We start from the raw sequence: 21679 nt of genomic DNA on the forward strand, positions 1-21679 counted from the left end.
AATTAGGTGGTTATCGTGGCAACAACTAGCAAGGCACTAACTACGTCAGGCACTAATAATACTGTCAAAGTGGCTCGCGCAAAATACATCATCTACCTCCATCTTCATCTCCAACTTAAGAGAAAAAGAAAATGGCAGCGGCCCTATACCGTCTGCGGGAACAGTTGCCGCCTCCAAAGCACCCAGACGACGGCCTTCCAACGAGCGAAACCACTTCTCTGTCTGATCACCGAGTCTTCCTCCACCACCCAGGTTACCCGAAAAACTTGAGCACTCTGGATATAGAGGAGTGTTCGAGGTGTATTTAGGTGTAAATTGCGTTGTAGTGATAGACTTTTGGAACCCCACTGTAGCTCTATCCCTCCTACCTAGGTGTCTTCTAATGTTATGATAATTTTTTACGGCATGGCTCTGCGTATTCTAGAATCTATCCTAGAGAACTATACGAAAATTTAAATTATAAGGCTAAATGCATGGCAAGCGCACGTTCTCTCTCAGTCGCCTCTCTGAAACGATGGCGAGACTTCTGAACAGTTCATGATCCACCCTTGTTCTCCCTCAACCTTGTAAACTCGTGGTCCAAGCGATGCGCTCGCACAGACTCGGTGCCCGGGGCCAGCCCTACTCGCTCTGGTGCTACAAAAAGAAAACTTGGCAACCCAAAAACATCTGATTTGGCTCTTCAACTACTCAAAGAATAGACTAGTTTAGTGTTGGATATGATTGACGAAGAAGCAGACGAATTGCCGGATCGTGATAAACGCACGTTCGTTTCTGGGCGCGCATGGGCAATTGTTTCACGGCATCTTTTTTGATGGGCCCTTGATGACCAAGGAAGAAATCACCTTGAAATATATCGTGACCAAGTGTGAATATATATAGCCTTATAGACCAAGGATTTCGCCAGACAAGGGCTTAAGATTTGTCTCTTCTCATGATCCTAGCCTCACACTGGTCGTCACATCAAACAATCGTCCATTGAGAAATTTTCCTACCTCTTTATTACATCTCTCCTTTTACGATTTATATCATCATGAAGTTTGCTGGAACACTCGCAATCTGCCTCGCCGGCGCGCCCTTGCTTGTGGCTGGCGCGCCGATAACTGGTACGTTGAGACTGCCTAGAAAAGAAGGGGCAAATATCAAGGCTGGAGGCTCTTCATCATATCATCATCAAGTGGCTAACGTTTTGCCCGTCACAGAACGTGCCACTAACGGTATTGGCAATATCGGCAACATTGCCGACAGCGCCGTCAAGTTGGCCACCAGCATTTTCAGCCTCAACCCTGCCGACATTGCCAAGAATGCCGTCAACCTCGGCGGGAGCATCACTCAAGCCGCTGTCGCTCTCGGTGAAGGCGTCGTCAACAACGCCGGTTCTTCTAGTAGTGGCGGCAAAGGTAATGTCACCGAGACCAGCGAAAAGAAGGACAAGAGCGGCAGCGCAGGCGTCGATGCAGGGGACCTTGTTGAGACGCTTACAAAGGCCCTCAAGGCCATCACCCCCACCGAGGCCAGTGGCAGCAAAGATGGCAAAAGCGACAGCAAAAAGGAAGACACGAGCGACAGCAAAGGCTCCGGCGCCAGTGACCTTGTTGGAACTATTGATAAAGCAGTCCAGGCTGTTGTCCCCAGCGGCGAGGGTGGCAAGGAAACCAAAGGCGACACGACAAGCGACGCTGCAGGTGCCATTGAAAAGGCTGTCGGCGCGTTCATCCCCGGCGCCAGCGGGGAGGGTAAAGGCGAAGAAGCTGCTTCGCCCGCCGCATCGCTGGTCAAGCCGTTTCTCGGCGGTGGCGGCGAGGCCGGGGGCGACGGCCAAGGTCTCCTGTCTGAATTCCCGACCGACATTGTCAAGGGACTCTCCGACGGTGGGATTGGTGAAGGGCTCACTGAAGGGCTCAGCGAAGGGCTTGGTAGCGTGACTGGTGGACTTGGTGGTCTCGGCTTCTGAGGGACGTCCGCAGAGGTAGAAGAACCTCTTAGATTCCCGACTGTATAAAATTAGGCTATGAATTAAGGTGCAGAGTTTTAATCCTCGTTTACAACATGCCGACCAATACGCTCACGGTGACGCCTCCTCTCTTCTTGGCCTAGTTAGATAACTAACCCATAATGACTACGCATTGTGGACAAAACACATCTAATTCATACAATTTTACCTAGAGAAAGACGTTCTCGTTGAATTAATTTTGGCATTTTTTTCGACAGCAGACACCCAAGTCACACCGTAAGACCGTTGTCAAGGTTTCGCATGATGGAGATAATGCCTTGTACCCGCTGCGGCTAAAGTCTCAAGCGCGAATCTTTGTGTGCGTTGCCGTTTTGCGCCGAAGAAGCGCTTATGTAGTTGGTCCTCGGCGACCTGAAGATCTACACGCAGCTCCTCGTTTTCTCATTCAGCACAGACCTTGCTCTCAGTCTCATTTGGCAAAAGAGCCGACAGCTCCTGGGATTGTCCCGAAAGAGGCTGCATTTTCTTGATGAAGTCGATCAATCTCAGCAGAGAATCCCGCAGATGGCCGCGCGGTCGAGAAAGCAGTCAGCACTCGATACTCGTTGCACACAATACGTTCTCTTACTAGTGTGGCACAGCATAGGTAAACAGCAGACACTATTCTTTTCAGTCGCTCTTAGCGCCTGCTTTAACTAGCAGTTAATTAATAGCCGTAATGTAGTTCTCCAGAAGGAAGTTTAAGCTCGGCCGACTGGAAGCAAGGTTGCGCTTTTCCTATTACTAGAATAAGTAAAAGTAGAAGACAAACTATCACAAGTATCTTAGATACTTGAACCTCCTATCACTAATCCCAGTACTAATTTCTCACTACCCCTACCAACCCCAAAGGTGGTGTGCACCAACCAATTGGCCAGTGGCTTAGCCATCGATGGCCATCGCCGGCGTAGCTTGTAGGCATAAGAAGGCCTTGGGCAAGCTCGCGGGTGAACGGGAAGCGCACTCGCGGTGCGATAATAATAAGAGGGAAATAACTGATGAACACGACAGCTGCTCAAATGGAGTTTCTGCCTGTACTCTACTACACTCACCCACTCATCCACACAAGTACACGCCCTTCCTCCCCGCGGGCGCTCGAATCAATCGAGACAACGCTGCGGGGTTTACTGCCTTTCACCTGATTTGTTCTGGTCACTCGGCTGAACACAAGTATGCTACCATCATCAGCGACCATCAGAGCTAGAGAGAGGAACCCCGTTTTCGTGCACTTTTCTTCCGGCAAAGTTTTCCTTCTTTTAGTGCACTTTCTTTCGTTTTCTAAAAAGGTTGCACAGCCAAAGCGACTTCTGATCCCAAGTACCAATAGTCCTAAGGCGTCCTCCACCGACTCTTCAGCACAGAGCGTACAGCCCTTAAGTCTCAAGGCGTAGACAGGGGCAAGAGAGGTTCCAGGGAAATCAACCTTGTAACTAGATAAAGACTGCCCTGCAAAAGTGGGTGCGGGGATCTAGGCTAACTAGTAACTAGGTTGCTAGGCCCGCGGGTGACAAAAAACATCGCCGATGGACTCTGAGTATTCCATAAGGTACACCACGTATAGAATAAGATAATTAAAAAGAAAAAGAAGAATTAGTCCTCTAATACCATCTATAATTCTTAGTATTTTAAAAATATTTATTTTGAACGGATTTAGCTGATAAGAGCGAATCTTAGCCGGGCAGGGCGGCGATGTTTTTTGTCACCCGCGTGCTAGGCTAGCTAGTTCGTTAGTTGCCGCTTTGCTTGTTCAAGGTGTGAATACAAGATGATGCCTGTAGATGTAGACAGCCACCAGCTCATGGCTCAGAAATACTTCTAGACATCCTAGACGCAGTACTCCGTACTAGTGTACCCGATTTTAGGGCGATTTTTGGCAAAAATCGTAACATTTAGCCTTGAGCTACTACCTAACGTAACCTTTTTAGTAACTGGTAAGCTACTTAGCACTCGACACGATAGTACATCACATTTTAGAGTGCAGAGGAGCATGGTACCTGGACAAAGCCTAGAAAAAAGGCATATATACAGAGAGAGCAGGAAACTTTGTTTAGGCCACATGTTCTTCCACGTATAGGCAAGCACCGGGTAGTGTCATTGAGGTTCAGGGTGTCATGATGCATTGCTTTATACCAGCAACAACTCTAGACCGCAAATTGACAAAGTACTCCGGGGTAGCGTGGACAAGCAACCTCGACAGCCCATGCTTTTTTCCAGCCCTCGATGTTATGCGCTAGGCAGGCCCCCCCCCCCCTTGTGGCTTGGCCAGTGGCTTGGCCATCGATGGCCAAGACACGGCCAGATCAAGCCCCCGATCCGCGAACCAGCTTCAGACAGGCATAACATTTAGCAAGTCACAAAGCTCGCCTACTATGGCAGAGTAGAATGAATAATGGCTTGCTTCGATAGATAGGACTGATGCACGGTCGTTCTCATCATCACTGCTACACAGCTGCAATCGCCGTTCGCCGCTGGTCCGGTGAAGAGGCACACCGAGGACAAATTTATGGACCTTGCTGCAAGGTGTTGAGAAAGGAAGGCGAGAAGGAGGGAGGGCTGCTACTGATGACATCAACCAAAGTTCCATGAGCTCAGCTCTAGACTCTTGTATTCTCGTATAGAGAGCCCAATGGCTCCGCCGACGTGCATTTCCATCTGAATGAAATGCATTTTGGCGGTCATGCTTTTGGCAGGACAACCCTGATGCATGTAGACCGAGAGCTTGCGTCTTAGCGCAAGTGCAACTAGGGACCAGGATACGGACCGCCTTTATTACTTTGGCGTGCTAGATCACCACGGCAGCCACTGCCGGGCTTGCAGCGGCCGGAGCTCCCCGTGGAGGCGGCGGAGATGATTCATGGTGGAGGTGGACAAACACAAACAAGGAAGGTCGCGGAGGCAATGCCCCCTTCTTCCACTATATGCTCCCGCCAGGGACTGGGACCCCCTCCATGCCGAATCTTCAGGAGCTCCGCACGACGGCAGCAACTGGCCTGGCCTGCGATAACATCATCACAGCCCATCCCGAATAGGCAAGTCACATTGAGTTTGCTCAGACATCCCCCATCATGATCCTTCGGACCATTCTAGTCAGGTACACTGTCAGTGCCAGTCTCTAAAAGACAGGATGAGGTCCGGGTAGAACTGCCGTTCGAGGATGAAGCGTGAGCTGCTAGTGATGTATATAAGATGGGATGCTCCCGCTGTCTCAGAAAGTCTAAGATTCAGTGTAGTATTTCCTCCTCTTAGCTTACGATTGGTGTCGCAATCGATCAGCGTTTGTCTCAAAATGAAGAGCATTATCCTATCAGGCCTAATTCTTGGCGCTCTCGGCTTCCCTGCCGACAGCCCCGACGTCGTACACGAGAAGCGTACCTCGCCTCGCCAGCACTATGCCCGTGGCGAGCCTGCCGATGCTGAAACGAAGCTGCCTGTGCAGTTTGCTCTGAAGCAGAGCAACATTGAAGAGGGCACTCAACGCCTCTACGACATGTAAGTCGCCGCAGAGACAATGCTTTTTCTCCGCGCAGCATGCACCGAGAGCTAAAACAAGGGCCAGCTCGAATCCCAAGTCGCCCAACTATGGCAAGCACATGACAGCCCAGGAAGCCATCAACTACTTTGCCGCGGATGATGTGACCATCCAGACTGTCACCGACTGGCTCGTCAAGGCTGGTGTCCCTCACAAGGACATTATCCTTGACAGGACCCGCACCGTCATCCATGTTGAGTCCACGGTCCAAAAAATGGAAAAGGTCCTCCAGACAAGATACCATCTCTACCAGAGTAAAATCACCGGCCGAGACCATATTGGTGTCGAGGATTATCGCCTGCCCAGGGATATCGCCGACTTTGTGGACTTTGTGTTCCCTGCTGTCAGCCTCGGCCAATTGCACCGCCGTGATGGCATTGCGCCGATCAAGGGCGCTGCCGACAAATGGGCCGTCAAGGAGCCCATCCGAGCCCTCGAAGAAGATGTGGTCGAGAAACTAGTCTCCAACCGTAAGTTGAGCAACAGTAGTAAACATGTACTGGTTGCTAACGCGGAACAACATTATAGAATCGGAAATCGGTTGTGACCAAATCATCACTCCCAAGTGCATTCGGGACATTTACAACATTACTCTAGAGAACAACCCCGAATACGTCAACTACCTTGGCATTTGGGAGACTGGAGACACATTCGATCAGGAAGATCTCGACCTCTTCTTGGGCAACTTTGCCCCCAACGTGCCAAAGGGAAGAAAGCCCCAGCTGGCCCTCATCAACGGCGCGACCGCTCCTGTCCGTCAAGAGGACGGTGGCGGCGAGTCGCTTTTGGACCTGGAAATTGCCTATCCCCTCATCCAGCCCCAAAACATCATCATCTTCCAGAACAAGCCTATTCGCAATGCCTTTAGCCAGTTCTTTGCCGACTGGGCGAGCGCAGTCGACAAGGACTTTTGCAAGGAGGACCCCAACTTTGACCGCAGACTCATGTGCGGCAAGTACCAGCCGTCCAACGTCCTGTCCGTTTCCTACGGCGACGCCGAGATGGACGAGCCCATTGCTGTTGTCGAGGTAAGTAAGAGCCAGAGCCAGAGTGAAGTGAAATGTTGAAATTTGGTCAAAGAAAAAAAAAGTGCTAACAGTTTCTGCAGCGTGTCTGCAACGAATTCTTGAAGCTTGGCAATGTCGGTGTCAGCGTCGTCGTCTCCAGCGGTGATACTGGTGTTGCCAGCCGTCAGAACGAGTGCGCTGGCCCTCACCACGACATCTTTACCCCGTCCTTCTTGTCTGTCTGCCCTTTTGTCACTTCGGTTGGCTCCACCGTTCTTCCCCCGGGCAGAAGTGTTGGCGAGGCCGAAGTCGTCACCACGTCCTTTTCACCTGGCGGAGGCTTCTCCAACTATTTCGCCCGTCCCAGCTACCAGGAGGAAGTTGTCAAGAAGTATGCTCCCCCCCCCCCCCGTTAACATGTCAAATGAAAAAAAAAAAAAAAAGACAAAAAAAACAGACAAATTGCTTTTAAGCTCTGCTAACACATCACCCAACAGCTATCTGCTTCATCACAATCCAAACTACTTTTCTTACGAGACTGTCAACGGTACCATACCGAGCGACACTCGCGGCATCTACAACCGCGCCGGCAGAGCGTACCCTGATGTCGCTGCCCTCGGCGACAACGGCCTCGTTGTTGCTCAAGGGAGATACGGTCTCAGCGGCGGTACCTCCATGTCGTCTCCCATTATTGCTGCCATCTTCAACCGCATCAACGACGTGCGCAGGTCTGCGGGCAAAGGCCCCATTGGTTTTGCCAACCCTGCTCTATACAATGCTGTTGGGAATAAGAATTTCTACCACGATATTACCGAGGGCAACCAGGCGCTGGGCGGGATTTTCAGCGATCGTGGCTTGAGCGCTTGTGGCAATATTGGCTTCAGTGCTGCCCCGGGTTGGGATCCCGTTTCTGGCCTTGGTACTCCCAACTATCACGAGTGGCTGACGTATTTCCTTGAGCTGTAATGTAGCAGGCTACAGCATACATGTGCATTCTTTGCTACGCGCTAGAATGAGACATTGAAGTGGTAGATAATTATTTCCTATATAGCTGAAATTTTAATATTCAACATTAATTCGACTAGCTGGTATCATGCGTTGCAATTTGAATAAAACTATTAAACTGTTTCAGTAATCTTGTGAAATCTGAGAAACAGTTGATCTGCTTTTGGCCGTGCAGAATAGCCATCTGTCTGCTCAATGCCATTGTCATTCACGATGCTGGTAGTAAAATTGGCATAAATGACGGCAAGAACGAGCTTCATCTCTGTTTCAAAGTCAGTTTGATTATAAAATGATGGAAAGAAAATTCACTACAGACCTTGTAGTGCAAAGTTGGATCCAATACACATTCTCCCACCACTGCCAAAGGCCCAAAAGTGGCGCCTCATCACGTCCTGGTTGCTGCCCTGGAGCCACCTGTTCGGGTCCCAGGTGTCAGGCTTAATGAATACACTTTCGTTTAGATGCAACGTATGAGCCAAGGATGCGATGCGAACACCACCTGGGATAAAGTATCCCTCCACATGGCATCCGGGATACGGTGTCTCGCGCGGCTGTGGACCGGGTATCGGGGCATGCAGCCGCAGAGTTTCCATGACAATGGCATTCAAAAGAGGTAAACCATCTAATCTTTTTGCATCGGGCAGAACCTGTTCTCTGCAAGAGAGCGATGATGATAGTTCCTGCCGCAGCTGCTCTTGCAAGTGGTGGGATTTGGACAAGTGCCATGATGCATACGTCAGAACAATGCCGGCCGTTTCGTGGCCCGCGAGAACTTGGTCAAGAATTTCGCTCGCAATGGACGCGTCTCGCTGCTGAATTGTTGTCTGGAACAGGATGGAGTTGTCACCTTCAATCTTCTCTTCCTTCTCGATGCCTTGATGCATGGCAGTGAAGACGACTGCGGTATTCGCCGGATCAGGGTGCTCAACCTCTCCAGAGCCTTGTCGGCCTGCATTTTCACACCGAGATTTGTTCCAAGCTCGCAGCTCATCGTTGGCCCTGTCGACAAACGTAGGATACAAGCGGACACCAATTCTTTTGAGGAGGGCCGTGAAAAAGGGAAGCTCCTGCGGCCAGAAATGATGATGGTGGCGCGATAAATAGAGATCCAGCCAATGGTCACGATAAGCCTTGTCCTGTAGGAAATTGGTACTGTGCGCCAATCCAAAAATGTAAGCCGATATCATGTCCATGGTCGTAGCCATGAAAAGCGATTGCACTTCAGTGCCCTTTGGAGGATCCTTGTGAGCTTCGTCGTTTAAAAGCGGCAGTAAACGGCCAAACATGATTGTATGGCCCTGAGCCTTTGCCGCTTCCGAAGATAAAACGAATGACTTGGAGTACACGTTGGAAATCATTCTTTTCCGTTTTGAATGTGCCTTGGATTCAAGCGTCGAGAACATGCAAGGCACCCTAATGTTCTTAGTCTTGCACCGCGACAGACAGTCAATGAGCGACATACCCGTAATTGTCAAAGATGCGGTACCACGGTGCCTTTGGAAAGCCGCCCTGATAAATAACCCTCATGGCATCCACGCCGTCGACGCTGATGGTATCGGGCGACACCCGTACAATGTTGCCTAGACGCCGGTGCGCATCTCGCAGGGATGCATTCTCTGTGCCGCGTTTTCGCGCCCGCAGGATCCAGAAGCTTGAAAAGTGACAGGACCAGTGAGGGACAGGGAGGATTGCCAGATGCGAGATGCATCGTGGATAGATGATGAATGAGTAGGCTAGATACCCGACGAGTAGCAATAGCGCAAGGAAGTATGGCGATAACGACATGTTTGAAGGCGATGAGCTACATGCGAACGATGAATCACAAAAGTGAAACTCAATACATTACGAAAGTCGCACTCGATGTATATGCCGTTCAAATTCGGTTTGCAATCAAGGAGGTCTTGTTGGCCGATTCTCTGTTGGGGCTCGAGATCTCGGGTATGCTATCAGCAAAGTTTACATGTGGCGCGCCCTACAGATAGCACGCCCTAGTTATGCTAGTGTTCGCCAAAACATGTCAGCACCTTTGACAAGAACAGAGCAGTCGAGAAAAGAACATTATCATGAATAAGAGATGGCAGCAACCTTGTTCATCAATTCGTGGATTGTTCATATTAAATGTCAATGGACCAGGAGAGCAGAGCACCATCGCTTCAGCGTAATCTTGACCAAATCAATCCCACCTTATCAGTCATGCAACAATACCAGAGGGCGCGTGTATTCATCATCTTGGCAACATCTTCATTCTCCACAGCACCGTGCAACATCTGCGGAATACTACTCACCGCATTTCCGAGAGGCCGCAAGCTCCTAAACCTTTGCAAAGTTTGACCTGGTTTTCCAAGAAAAATTCAAAAGGCATGGGTGGCATAACAAGCCCTAGTACCATTCATTGTAGCGTCATGGATTGGTTTCGCGGAAGCCATCATACCGCGTTCATTCGCAGTACCGGGTAAAGTCTAATTACTCCAAGTTGACCAATGCCAGCCACCTCCACCTTTTGATTCTATAGGGGTCGGGGTCCCGAGTTCCGGCGCTTCCCCCCGGTCTCTCGCCTCTCTAGGTACCTATCCTTTGACGGCTAGCTTCCACAGGCCGATGGCGCAAACTCTTAGAAAGGAGTGTTGTAGAGGCCTGGTTCCAAAAGTTTGTTTCCGACTGCGCTGTAGTAGCTAGTTCTTTTCGATATTCAGCAACATCAGAAATTGAATCAATTGCTCTGTTGATGGAGCTTGACTGAATTGGCCTAGAATCTGCAGGGTGGGATCGCTAGGTAGAGCTTAACGGGCATGAAAACTCTACGTGTCTGTCTGATGCTGGCTCAACAAAAGTCATGGTAGATGTATGATTGTTCAAAATTCGATGCCATGTAGCTCATGAAGCTCAACATATTTCTGCTTAAATAGAGGTTTCCTGCGAGCGCTGCTGCTGTGGCGCGCCTGTCCGTGAAAAAGAAAAACAAAAAAAAAAAAAACAAATAGTCCCCCTTGCTACATCACTAATTCTGCTTCGCCGCGAGCTCCTTTTCGAGATCAATGTGCCTCTGCACGATATTCTTAACCCTCTCCAGCGGCATCGCCTCCACGGTGCGGCCCCGAAACCCCGTCAGCGTCTCCGCCATGCAAATCGCGTTCAGAATGGCCTCCTCGGTCGCCTCGCCCGCGGCCTCGAGCAGGCTGTCCATTTTGCGCTCGTCCACGGCCTTGTGCTGCAGCAGCTCCGCCCTGTCCGGCGCCTGCTCAATGGCGCCCGATTCGTACTGGCCCGGCGCAACGGTGCCGGTGCTAAAGGCCATGAAGATGTCGCCGCTGTTGGTGTTGCCGTAGCCGCCGACGCGGGAGACGCCGCGGGTGGCGCGGCGGGCGAGGCGCTGCAGCTGCACCGGGTTGAGCGGCGCGTCGGTCGCAATGACGACAATGATGCTGCCGTCTTTGATGCTCTTTGCCTTTTCGTACTCGTCGCGCGCCTTCTTGGCGGCCGCCTCGCGGCCCTGCTCCTCCCACAGGATGCGGCCCACGGGCGCGCCGGCGACGGTAAACGAGTACAGACGGCCGTAGTTGGCCTGCACCAGCGCGGCGACCGTGTAGTCCGTCTCCTTGCCGTCCTGGTCCAGGCCGGGCACGAGGCGGCTCGAGGTGCCGGTGCCGGCCTTGAAGCCGTGGCAGGTCATGCCCGTTCCTCCGCCAGTGTTGCCCTCGGGCACCGGGTCGGAAGACGCCTTTTCAATTCCGCGGATGACGTGCTCCGGCGTCACCACAAACTGCGAGAGGTCGTTGAGCATGCCGTCATATGTCTCGCCAACCACCGGCATCAGGAACCAGTCAATGTCGCCGCTCTGATTTCGGTAGTGCCGTGCGCCGTATTGGTAAATGCCTGTATGGCAAGCGCCAACTGCAAAACTATTGCTGAGCACAATTGGGCTGCCCAAAAGTCCCGTATCATCGAGCCAATGACTACCAGTGAGCTCGCCGCAGCCGTTGTAGCGGAACATGCCAGCGTAGCATGCCTGTTCCATCCACTCCTTGCGCGGCACAATGGTCGTCACACCGGTATTGACCCCCTTTTCCTTGTCGTGAATTGATTCCGTATGAACGAGCACCCCTTTGACGTCGGTGATGCCATTTTTTGGTCCAGTGCGCTCCCACTTGCCCAGCCTGATTTCGGGAATCAGCTCCCGAAGGCGGACGCGCTTCGCATTTGTCTGAGCGCTAGTGGTGGAAGTCATTGCAACAACCTTGATTCCTACCCGAGGGAGAATGTCTGTTGAGTGAACATCTAATCTGGATACTCGATGCTTATTTATATTCATGTGAGCTCCGCTAGCTACCCCGCACGGCAGACAATCGAGTCATTATCCTACGGCCCCCGTCTGCGGGTCTTCAATTCCGAGTTACAGAAACGCCTTCCGAGAGTTGTGGATGGAGATGAAACGAAAGTTGTCCATGTCTGTCTGCATCTAAAAAAAAACGAAAAAAAAAGGAGGACCCGCTTATCTAATAGTTAGACCTTTGAAATACAAGAGCTACGTAGTTGCCTCTGTGACAGTCTAACAGCTCGCGCAGGACGACGGGCACAGCTGAGCCGAGCTCAGAGGTAGATGCTTTACCACCCATATCTGAAGTTCCATGGCACCCAAGATGTCGGACAAGATGTCTCCCAGTCCGGTGGTGATGTTGAATCTGGGATCCGGTCGCCAGGCAGTTCTGCACAACATTCAATACGTGCAAAGCCTAGTGCACCACTTTGAGCCCGACATGGTCGCAGGGCAGCACCCGCATCTTGAAAGCAGGAGTCGTCATCCTATGAGTTTGTGCCCAACTAATGGCCATGCAGGATATATTAGGCAGTTTGCAGTATGCCATACGGCTAGTATACTATTGCTGATGGCTTAGGCGACATCGGCTATGCGGCTTCCTCCCCTGATTGCGGCGAATATTACCCCGCGATGTGTTCTTTATTAGCCCCTCCTGACAAGGAACACACTCCATGCCAGCCATCGCGATAAGTCATTCCCGTAACCCTTTATAACTCTTGAAACATACGTCTCGATTGACTCGTCCGACTTCAAACCCCAAAAAGAAAAGAAAAAAAATTTTAAATGGCATCCGGACGGCTGGACGGCAAAGTCGCCATCGTTACCGGCGGCGCTTCGGGCTTTGGCAAGGGCATCGTGGAAAAGTTTACCAAGGAGGGCAGCAAAGTCATCATTGCGGATCTCTCCGAGGACATTGGTAGCGCCGTCGCCGCCGAGTTCGACTGCACCTTTGCCAGGACGGACGTGACACAGCGACCCGACTGGGAAAAGCTGCTTGCCACGGCCCTCGCCACCTACGGCCGCCTCGACATCATCGTCAACAATGCCGGCGCGACATACTCCAACAAGCCCGCTGAGCAAGTCACGGATGCGGATTTTGACCTTGTCATGAATGTCAACGTAAAGTCCATCTACCTGTCGTCGTCCGTCATCGTGCCGTACTTTTTACGAGAGAACCGACCCGGCTGCTTCATCCAGGTTGCGTCCACTGCAGGAATCAGGCCACGACCGGGACTGACGTGGTACAACGCCTCCAAAGGCGCCGCCATCACGGCCACGAAATCACTGGCTGTGGAATACGGCCCAAAGCAGATCCGGTTCAATGCAGTCTCCCCCGTCGTCGGACTCACAGCCATGTAAGTACTTTTTGCCCGGGCCTGCACCGGGATATATGACGGCAAAAAAGAGTTCTTTTCTTTTCTAACTTGGTGCGAATGATGCGTAGGACGCATTTGTTTTTGGGAAAACCGAATACGCCGGAGAATCGCGCTGCGTTTGTGTCTACGATTCCTCTGGGAAGGCCGTCCATGCCCGCCGACGTTGCCAATGCGTGTTGCTTCTTGGCGAGTGATGAGGCCGAGTTTTTGACTGGTACCAATATTGAGGTAGATGGAGGTCGTTGTGTCTAAGCAAGTTTGCCACGAAAGTAGCATCACCAAATTGGTCATGGCCGAGAGAAAAACTGCGTTTACGTTCATACGGGGTTCGAGTAGCACGCAACGGGAGCAGCTCATCTTGACAGCGTCAGAGGCCAGACAGCAAACAATCTCGCTCACTGTTATCATCAAGTCAACTAATATCAAGCGCCACTAGCCTATATTGAATCATATTGGCTGTACGGTGAACGCTTTCGATGGTCAACCATGAACTTGTTTGCAGCGTCGTAACCAATCTTGAGTCCCTCCATCGCATCAAGAAACGGCATTTTTGTATGAGTTTGTAATATATACAGATATGTACATTCTTGTCTCTCTCCTATTCCCATGTGACACTGTATTACGAATTACACAGCCGTGTTTTGACTGGCACAAAACGCGCCCGCCGCTCGCCTAGCGTCCTGATCGACATCACCCACGCGAACTACCATACTCATACCAACGGCTTCGTGCCAGAGTACATGACAATGGGCTAGCCATAGGCCACTGTTGACCAGAGGCAGCCGCAAAACGACGTGTCCCATGCGGGGAATATACACGGTGTCTTTGAGCAGGTGGTTAAAGGGCGTACGCGGGTAGTCGTCGTGCTTGGACTCGGGATCAAACGGATTGTAGGTGCCCTGCTCGCCTTTGCGGCCTTTGTGTGTAACTAGCACGTAGAACGAGTGCCCATGCTGTGAAATGTAAGCGGCGATTCAAGCTGTGGACTTCGAGGTGATGTGACTCAGTGGAGTACCGGGGCCTGAGAACGATGAGATGAAACTCTAGACTTACCAAGTGAAAAGGGTGCCCCTTGTCGTCCAAGTTGTTGACAACCAAATCCATCCATCGCGTCGGGGCACCCGCTGCGCTGGTTTCAAACGCCGAAACTGTAAAGTTCTGCAGTGGGCTAGGCTCCTTGGCCAGATCTGCCCAACGACCTTCGTCGACCGCTAGAAGAGGCGGCGCAAAGGCATCCTTGACGATCCAGGACGAATGATTAAACAGGCCAGCAGGTCTGTTCTCGTGGGTGGCACGGTTCTTGATGGTTGTGTAATAGACGGCGGTTTCGGCCGGCTCGGTGGCGGCGGCGGCCTTGTCTGACAGCGCAATGCCGTTGACGTCGGCTAGCGACAGCATATCCACCGCATCATTGCGCCGTTTCAGTGTTCGCTTCGCCGTCGCCTTCATGTCGTCCATAGGGAATGACTGAATGCGGGTGAGGGCGTAATTTTTCAGTGGCATGTTGCTGTTTCTATTAGTGTGGACTCCCATACGATTAGCATGCTTCTTACCCATCGTCAAGCTCAATTGTTAACATGTTGCTTGAAGCCTCGTCTCGGTCAGCTTTTGGCGTTGTGGTCTTGTCTAGGACTACATCGAGACGCTCGCCAGGGTACAAGATGCCAAAGCCGCCAGCGGCAGAGGTGGAATTGTCTAATAGACCGTGGCCATCGACGGCAAGAGGTTCCACCGTGCCATAATCAAAGCGCATGGAGAATCCGGCGGAAGCACTGAAAATGTTAGAGGGCTGCTAGATAAGCCAGGTGCAAACCTACCCGGTGTTGACTACGCGGAGACGCACGCGATCGCCGTCTGGCAGGCGAATATTGGGCTTCTGAAGCATGGTGCAGTTAACGACGCGGGCAGCGACAGCCTTGGAGCAGTTGTAGGCTCCAATGCCGTTGACAAGGAGCGAATCGGGGGCAGGCTACAAATTAGCTTAATTCTGATGAGCGTGTGCGGCGACATACCTCGTATCCAAAGTGGTCTGCCTTGTCAAACCATTCAAGAACTCTAGTGGCCGGCCAGTGATACCAGTCCCCAACGAGGAGCAGCTTTTCTTGTTGGTAATTATATTTAACTAGGTCGGTCTTTTCATCGGCCGGCCTGTGTATGACGATGCCACCGTAGAGGCCGTCGGCTCTCTGGAGGTGTGAATGGGCATGGTACCTGCCTGGTCAGAACACACGCAGTATGGTTTGTGGGACAAGACTTACCAATATGTACCGTGCTGCTTCTCGTCTAGTGTGAAGCGGTATGTGTAGTTGTTATTCTGGGCAATGGCGCATTGAGTGACGCCGACAACACCGTCCATGGCGTTTGCGCCTGAGCAGATTAGCAAAGGATATAGACATCTGATGGTGTGAGTTACCATTCATTAACAAGCCATGCCAGTGAACAGCAACTCCATCGGCATTGGAGTCGATGTGGTTAAATACGTTGATTTCGAGTTCGTCGCCGGGGCGTGCTTCGATGACGGGACCTGGGAATTGGCCTAGATTGTCTTGTCAGCATTATTTGGACTGAAGCCAGAAAATATGCTGCGCACCATTTATGAGGTATACCTGCTTCTCAACACCATCTGGTTGTCGCAACTCGCGAGTGACATTCCATGTGATACGAAGCGTCTTGGGGGCTCTGGCATTGTGATCTTGGGGATTTAGCACAAAGCCTGTTTCCTGGGCCGGGTCGGGGAGGATGACTGGGGTCGGTGTCGGAGTAGGTATGGGAGTAAAGTTGTCGACGTGTGTAGTTGTCGGTGCTGTGCCCGGTTCCTGGTGGTCTGTAGGGGCAGCAACACGATGGTCGGAAGAGTAGCGACTAAAGACGTAAAGCATCGATAGCGAGAGCGCGATGGTAAACAGGCCGCTGCCGAGAGCGATAGATGGCAGCCATCGACGAGCGCGCGTTCGCTCAGGTCCAGATTGAATGGAGGCCATGCCGTCGTTGTATCAACACGTCAACGATGGCGGTGCCTCTATAAGTTCGAGCTACCTTGCTAGGCGGGCAAGCGACTGTGGGCAATCATCAGGCCAGCAGCTGGCCAGGGGCTCAGTTCGGGCGCGAGGCCAAGGCTGCGCGCATCGGTTGTACTTTGGATAAGGCGGAAGACGGAAAGTGGCGGCACGGGGCGAGTCGTGGTCGGACAAAGGCAGATAAGTTTGATGAGGATGGACTTGATGGGAGAAGCAACTAGCACGAAGCAAGGCAACGGTGATGTAACTTCAAAGGTTCCCCTAGCTCACTAGAAGCTAATGGCGAAAAGGGAAGCCAGTCGTGTGCTGTGGTTGATGAAAGTTGCACGCAATTAGTGACTACAGTGATCAAATGATTGGTTACAGTGGCCGGGGCGGGCTGCAACACGCTAAATGAATTGCCTCTAGCGGTCCTCTAGCGGGGTCATGCGGGGAGGCGCACGGCTAACGGGGGACGGCGCCGGGCCATGCAGGGGCACAGGGGCAAGGACAAAATGGACATTTGGTCTTTTGAGCAAGTGATGAGCAGAGATCCGAAGGCACCGACTGCTGATAGAAAAATTCAAAAGACTGAGTCGTTTTGTTATCTTGTGATTATCAATGAAGTGGCAACCTCAGTCAGTGGGCTAACCCAATTTGGCATGTCCTCGATACTATCAACTCCGTATACGTATCATGGTTCGCCATGGCTCGCCAATTATGGTAGTTCGCGAGGGTAAATAAAGTTTTCGAACCAGAGACAACTCAACTGGCATTTCAAGCTTTGATCGTCAACACTCCTTTACGCGACTTACATCCTAGATCATCACATGCCTGGCTGGAATGGATTCGACCCGTATCAGCCATACTTTCACAGTAACTATGTTTCATAGTTACACGAGCAGATGTGCTCGGCTATCTGAGTCGCAGCCTCTCGTATAAATGAGATTAATTCCTGCAACGCCCAGACGATTGGCCTACTGCCCACCTGCACTATGCTCTGGCGCCGGTCATATCCTGAACAGGCAAACGGGCAGCTGGTAAACATCATTGGACTGTATGGATACGGCGTGGAGCCAAAGGCAAAAGGGAGGCGTTAAACAGCTCACAAACTGGGCAATGAGTCCTTTCTGGCGCAAAGAATTATACGTACTGTAACCTTCAACTTTATGTTTACCGCCAACTTGTCTCTGTTGTAGTGTTGTATGGAATCGTGGCCAGCCCGTTCTGCTGACCACGGTGCGGACCATTGTGCTTATCGTGCCTGGCAGTAGGGCGAATTGTGCAAAGAGGCATCTCGTCTAACAAGAAAATCTGGCAGACTTCTTCTACCTCTGTTTATTAGAGATTACCCAAGATTCGCGGCGTGATGCCAAGAAGAACTATGCGGGGTTTCTTTCAATCAGTCCTCCAACTACTCGATCGCATTGTCCTCAGGTTGCCCCTCGTCACTGTATTCTTCGCACTGTCTGTGAACCACTTCTCGCACCTCTCCGATTGCATAATGTCCATCGCTGTCCTGCATCATCCGCATCAACCGCAGTATCATATGTCACTCTCTTTTTATACTTCAAACGCCTCCTGCACCCATCATATTCAGTCCCTTGCAGCATCGCTTTCTTTTTGCTGCCGCCTCCAGCTGCACGCTACGACAAAGCGGCGAGACACGGAAATTACACCGAGCCAACTAGTTACCACACCCCCACGCTCGCTTTGCCGTCCGTCATCCCTCATCCACATAGCGGCGCCCTCGAATCACGCCTACCAGCTATCCAAAATACTGGTACGGAGTAGAGGATCTGTTTTTCCATGCAGCATTGCCAAGGCGCCATCCAACTCGCTCTAGGCCGCCCCTCCATCCAATATCGCCCCTAGTCCAACGCGATACGGCCCTGCTTGACAATTCCACACTAACTATTCACGACTGCGAACAGAGACAACAGGTTCGATATTCTCGCTCCGCTTTCTCACGGCAACATCTATCCGGCCTCGCGACTCTCGCCCATTCCCTCGCTCTCCATTCGTCGCTGAATAACTAGTACCTCTGATCCACACTAACGCCCCTGACCCTCGGTTTCGCACTCCACATGGTAGCTAACCAATGCCACGCTCGCCATTGAGCCATCTTAGCCCTACGTGTTGCTTGTTGCTGGTTTCCTGTCTCTCGCCTGCCTGGAACGTTTCGAGTAACCCTTTCGCCCATGATCTCATTCCTCTGGAGCTGATCCCGGTCTACTGAACACCCGAATTAGGCAGGCAGGCCAAAAGGCCCCAGATATAAACGCGCTTTTCCCCAGTATCAGTTTCCTCGGTCTAGGCTGTCACTGTATTCTTTCGACGTCTGCTTTGTGTTTTTTTCGCTGCAGTCACTCGACTGGTCCATTCATTCGTGCACACGCTCCTCATTATGAAGCCAACCAACACTCCCTTGTGGGCAACTCTAGCGGTTGCAGTTGTTCGAGCCGCCTCGCTCACCGATGTCAAGCACATTGTTCTCTTCATGCAAGAGAATCGCGCCTTTGATCACGTTTGTCATTTCTCCTGCGCCTCTATGAAGTTTCGTCCATAGCGGCGTATCGCTAATTGTCTGTAGTATTTTGGCACAATGGCTGGGGTCCGAGGCTTCGGCGATCCCAATGTTCAGGTCAATGACGATGGCTACACAGTCTTTGAGCAGTAAGTGTTAGGCGTAAAAAGCTCCACCCTCACATCTGTGAAAACAGCTCCGACTTACGGTGTTGCGTCTAGACAAATGACAAACGCTCAAAATGGCACACACACGTTGAAGCCCTGGCACATCAACTATCTCGGCGGCGAGTGGGAAGATTCGACCCAGTGTATGGGTGGTGGTGACAATGGCTGGTATGCCATGCACAAGGCTTACAATGGTGGCCTCGGCAACCAGTGGACACAGGCCGAAGCATGGAACACTGATGATGGTGGTTACGCCATGGGCTACTTCAAACGCCAGGACCTGGCCACCCATTTTGACATCGCCGAGGGCTGGACTTTGCTCGACATGAACACCCAGAGTGTCTTGGCCGCTACTGATCCCAACCGCATCATGTGGATGAGCGGCTCCATCAACATCCCCGGGTCGCCTACCAATCCGGATGGTGAGGGCGGTCTTATCATCGATAACTCTGCTACCCCTGGTAAGTGCATTAGGATTGAGGATCTAGGTAGCCCAAGAGTGGGTGCGACTATGTGTAGAGCAAACTCTCTAACTTGCTAGGTTGCGAACAACCTAAAATCAATTGCTTCCCTTTTGTCTGGAAGACGTTTCCAGAATACCTCGAGGATGCTGGCGTCTCGTGGCAAGTCTGGCAAGACTTTGACAACTTTGAGGACAACATGCTTGCGTACTTTGAACAGTATCAAAAGGCTGCTAACGGCTCCGCCCTGCGAGAAAAGGGCAACTCGTACCCTGGGCTCGACGCATTTTATGCTGCCGCATCGCGCGGCACCTTGCCCCAGGTCAGCATCATTGTTGGCCCGCAGGAACTAGCTGAGCACTCGCCCAATATGCCCGTTGACGGAGCCTGGCTTCAGAAGCGGGTTGTGGATGCCATCACCGGCAGCCCTGCCTACAATGAGACGATTCTTATCGTCAGCTACGACGGTACGTCGCCATCTGTAGTTGTTTCGACTGTCGCTAACACTCCCTAGAACAAGGCGGCTGGATGGACCATGTCGTGCCCATGGTCGCACCCAAGGACACCCCTGGCGAATGGCTCAATGTTGAGTCGCTCGGTGGCGAGAGCCCCGTTGGGCCGGGCTGGCGGGCACCGCGTTACATTATCTCGCCCTGGACGCGAGGTGGTAACGTATTTACAGAGCCGTCGGACCACACGTCGGACATCATGTTCATCGAAGCCTGGGCCCAAGCAAATGGATATGACGTGGAGACGCCGAATATTACACCTTGGCGACGTAAGCACATGTCTAACCTGGTGAATGCGTTTGACTTTGGCCATGTGAGTGATGCTATTGATATGCCAACGGACTAGACTAACCCCTTAGACCGACTACTCTGTTCCACCTATTGCCTCTGTTCGTATGCCCGAAACAGACCCGGACAAGCCGTGGGACGGTAATTTGACCCTCGGTTCGTTGTCGGGCCCATGGGTTGGGCCAGCTAGGTGCCTACAGGAGCACGCGATTGGCAATCGACCTCCTATCCCGTATGGCCAGGACAATGCTAAGCAAGAAATGGCGTCACTGGTGGAAGATGGCTTCAAGACTCTGCGTGGTCAGCTGACCGAGGGCCGGTACGTTGTGTTTCAGGCTGGCGACTTTGCGCTGGCCAACCTGGACAGAAGCGTCGGCATCAGCCCTGGCAACAGCAAGCACGACAAGATTGAGCAGCGCTGGATTCTGCACAGCTTGGCCGACTATGGCAAGGAATTTTATCTGCAGTCGGCCAAGGACAAAAAGTACATTGGATCGAAGGGCAGATTGACGTCAGACAGGAGCGAAGCTCAGACTTTTACCATCAATTACCATGCAGACGCAATTGCATACACGCTACACGCTGGGGATGGAAAGAACGCGGTGACGGTCGAGGCGAGGTCACAGAAGAGAAACGTGAAGCGTGAAGTTGATTGGAGCGGCTATGGTACCCAGTTTACAGCATACTCAGTCTCGTACAAGTCGTAATACGAGGCTCTCCTGGGGCAGTGCGATGACTCGTTTTTCGGAGCGGCGGGATACACGAACTTGGCTATTCATGCCACGTCCCAGTTTGAAGACGCAATCAGCGACGGCACGGATGACATGATTGTATAATTTGAGTCTCATTTTCGAGACTGCTGGGCGCTATTGGAGGGGAGCAGGCTGAACTTTGCACACATTGCCAGGCTTAACGCAACCTGGATGAGCTGTACATGGCGTCCTCTTATTATTAGATTCGGTGTATATATATATATATATATATATATATAGCATTAGCATAGCATGCATACATGTTTTATACTTTTTTTGTCAGGTACAGCTGAGCAGACTTGTCACGCTGGGTCATGTTGCTTGTTGCCTGCCCAGGAGCTGATGATGGGTCCAGGGAGGACGGCAAACGGGTAGTCTTGTCGTGTCTCGGCAAGACGATCGATGCGATGCGTGGGACTGGGATCATGACTAGTTGAACGAGTTGATCAGGCATCTGGACCACGATGCGCGGCCGCATGGTAGGGATGAAACTTGCCATCAGGCATGGCTAGACAGCGACAGGTGTAAAATGCCGAGGGGCTTCGGAGTTGAGTCTAACGAGCGTGACCCAATCACAGATGGAACCGCGCTGGAAACTGGGGGACCTGGGGCTGATGACGCTAAACTTCGGTGCGCGCTGCCACGTTTTTTTTTGGTATCTCGAGTCCATCCCGTGATCTATGATTTTTTCCCTAGATTCAACTCACCAGATGCAAGATGAAATATTGCTTTTGCTTGTAACTATAGATGCTGC

General features: G+C 51.8%; 7 protein-coding genes across 7 annotated transcripts; 4 read left to right on the forward strand and 3 right to left on the reverse strand.

The window, feature by feature from the left end:
• Positions 1 to 1033: 1033 nt before the first annotated feature.
• BBA_07293 (uncharacterized protein) lies at positions 1034 to 1954 on the forward strand (the record flags this gene model as incomplete). Its single annotated transcript, XM_008602390.1, has 2 exons — positions 1034 to 1106; positions 1203 to 1954. The coding sequence occupies 2 exons, from the start codon at positions 1034 to 1036 to the stop codon at positions 1952 to 1954; spliced, it is 825 nt and encodes a 274-aa protein (XP_008600612.1).
• A 3325-nt stretch (positions 1955 to 5279) lies between these two features.
• On the forward strand, positions 5280 to 7495 carry BBA_07294 (protease S8 tripeptidyl peptidase I (cln2); the record flags this gene model as incomplete). The annotated part of the gene is made up of 5 exons (XM_008602391.1): positions 5280 to 5482; positions 5550 to 5992; positions 6051 to 6550; positions 6622 to 6920; positions 7027 to 7495. 5 exons carry the CDS (start codon positions 5280 to 5282, stop codon positions 7493 to 7495), a joined length of 1914 nt encoding a protein of 637 aa, XP_008600613.1.
• A 152-nt stretch (positions 7496 to 7647) lies between these two features.
• On the reverse strand, positions 7648 to 9319 carry BBA_07295 (Cytochrome P450 CYP578A2; the record flags this gene model as incomplete). Its single annotated transcript, XM_008602392.1, has 3 exons — positions 7648 to 7796; positions 7851 to 8947; positions 8997 to 9319. The coding sequence occupies 3 exons, from the start codon at positions 9317 to 9319 to the stop codon at positions 7648 to 7650; spliced, it is 1569 nt and encodes a 522-aa protein (XP_008600614.1).
• A 1213-nt stretch (positions 9320 to 10532) lies between these two features.
• BBA_07296 (peptidase family S58) lies at positions 10533 to 11759 on the reverse strand (the record flags this gene model as incomplete). The annotated part of the gene is made up of 1 exon (XM_008602393.1): positions 10533 to 11759. The coding sequence occupies one exon, from the start codon at positions 11757 to 11759 to the stop codon at positions 10533 to 10535; it is 1227 nt and encodes a 408-aa protein (XP_008600615.1).
• Positions 11760 to 12632: 873 nt separating this feature from the next.
• BBA_07297 (oxidoreductase, short-chain dehydrogenase/reductase) lies at positions 12633 to 13477 on the forward strand (the record flags this gene model as incomplete). Its single annotated transcript, XM_008602394.1, has 2 exons — positions 12633 to 13204; positions 13294 to 13477. 2 exons carry the CDS (start codon positions 12633 to 12635, stop codon positions 13475 to 13477), a joined length of 756 nt encoding a protein of 251 aa, XP_008600616.1.
• A 374-nt stretch (positions 13478 to 13851) lies between these two features.
• BBA_07298 (Multicopper oxidase family protein) lies at positions 13852 to 16206 on the reverse strand (the record flags this gene model as incomplete). Its single annotated transcript, XM_008602395.1, has 8 exons — positions 13852 to 14178; positions 14279 to 14738; positions 14779 to 14997; positions 15043 to 15194; positions 15238 to 15436; positions 15484 to 15592; positions 15639 to 15761; positions 15816 to 16206. 8 exons carry the CDS (start codon positions 16204 to 16206, stop codon positions 13852 to 13854), a joined length of 1980 nt encoding a protein of 659 aa, XP_008600617.1.
• Positions 16207 to 18628: 2422 nt separating this feature from the next.
• Positions 18629 to 20880, forward strand: BBA_07299 (non-hemolytic phospholipase C precursor; the record flags this gene model as incomplete). Its single annotated transcript, XM_008602396.1, has 6 exons — positions 18629 to 18748; positions 18815 to 18897; positions 18970 to 19376; positions 19457 to 19843; positions 19891 to 20198; positions 20245 to 20880. 6 exons carry the CDS (start codon positions 18629 to 18631, stop codon positions 20878 to 20880), a joined length of 1941 nt encoding a protein of 646 aa, XP_008600618.1.
• Positions 20881 to 21679: the final 799 nt, after the last annotated feature.

The sequence above is a fragment of the Beauveria bassiana genome (assembly GCF_000280675.1).
Source record: "Beauveria bassiana ARSEF 2860 unplaced genomic scaffold BBA_S00024, whole genome shotgun sequence".
In the NCBI taxonomy this organism is placed as follows: Eukaryota; Fungi; Ascomycota; class Sordariomycetes; order Hypocreales; family Cordycipitaceae; genus Beauveria; species Beauveria bassiana.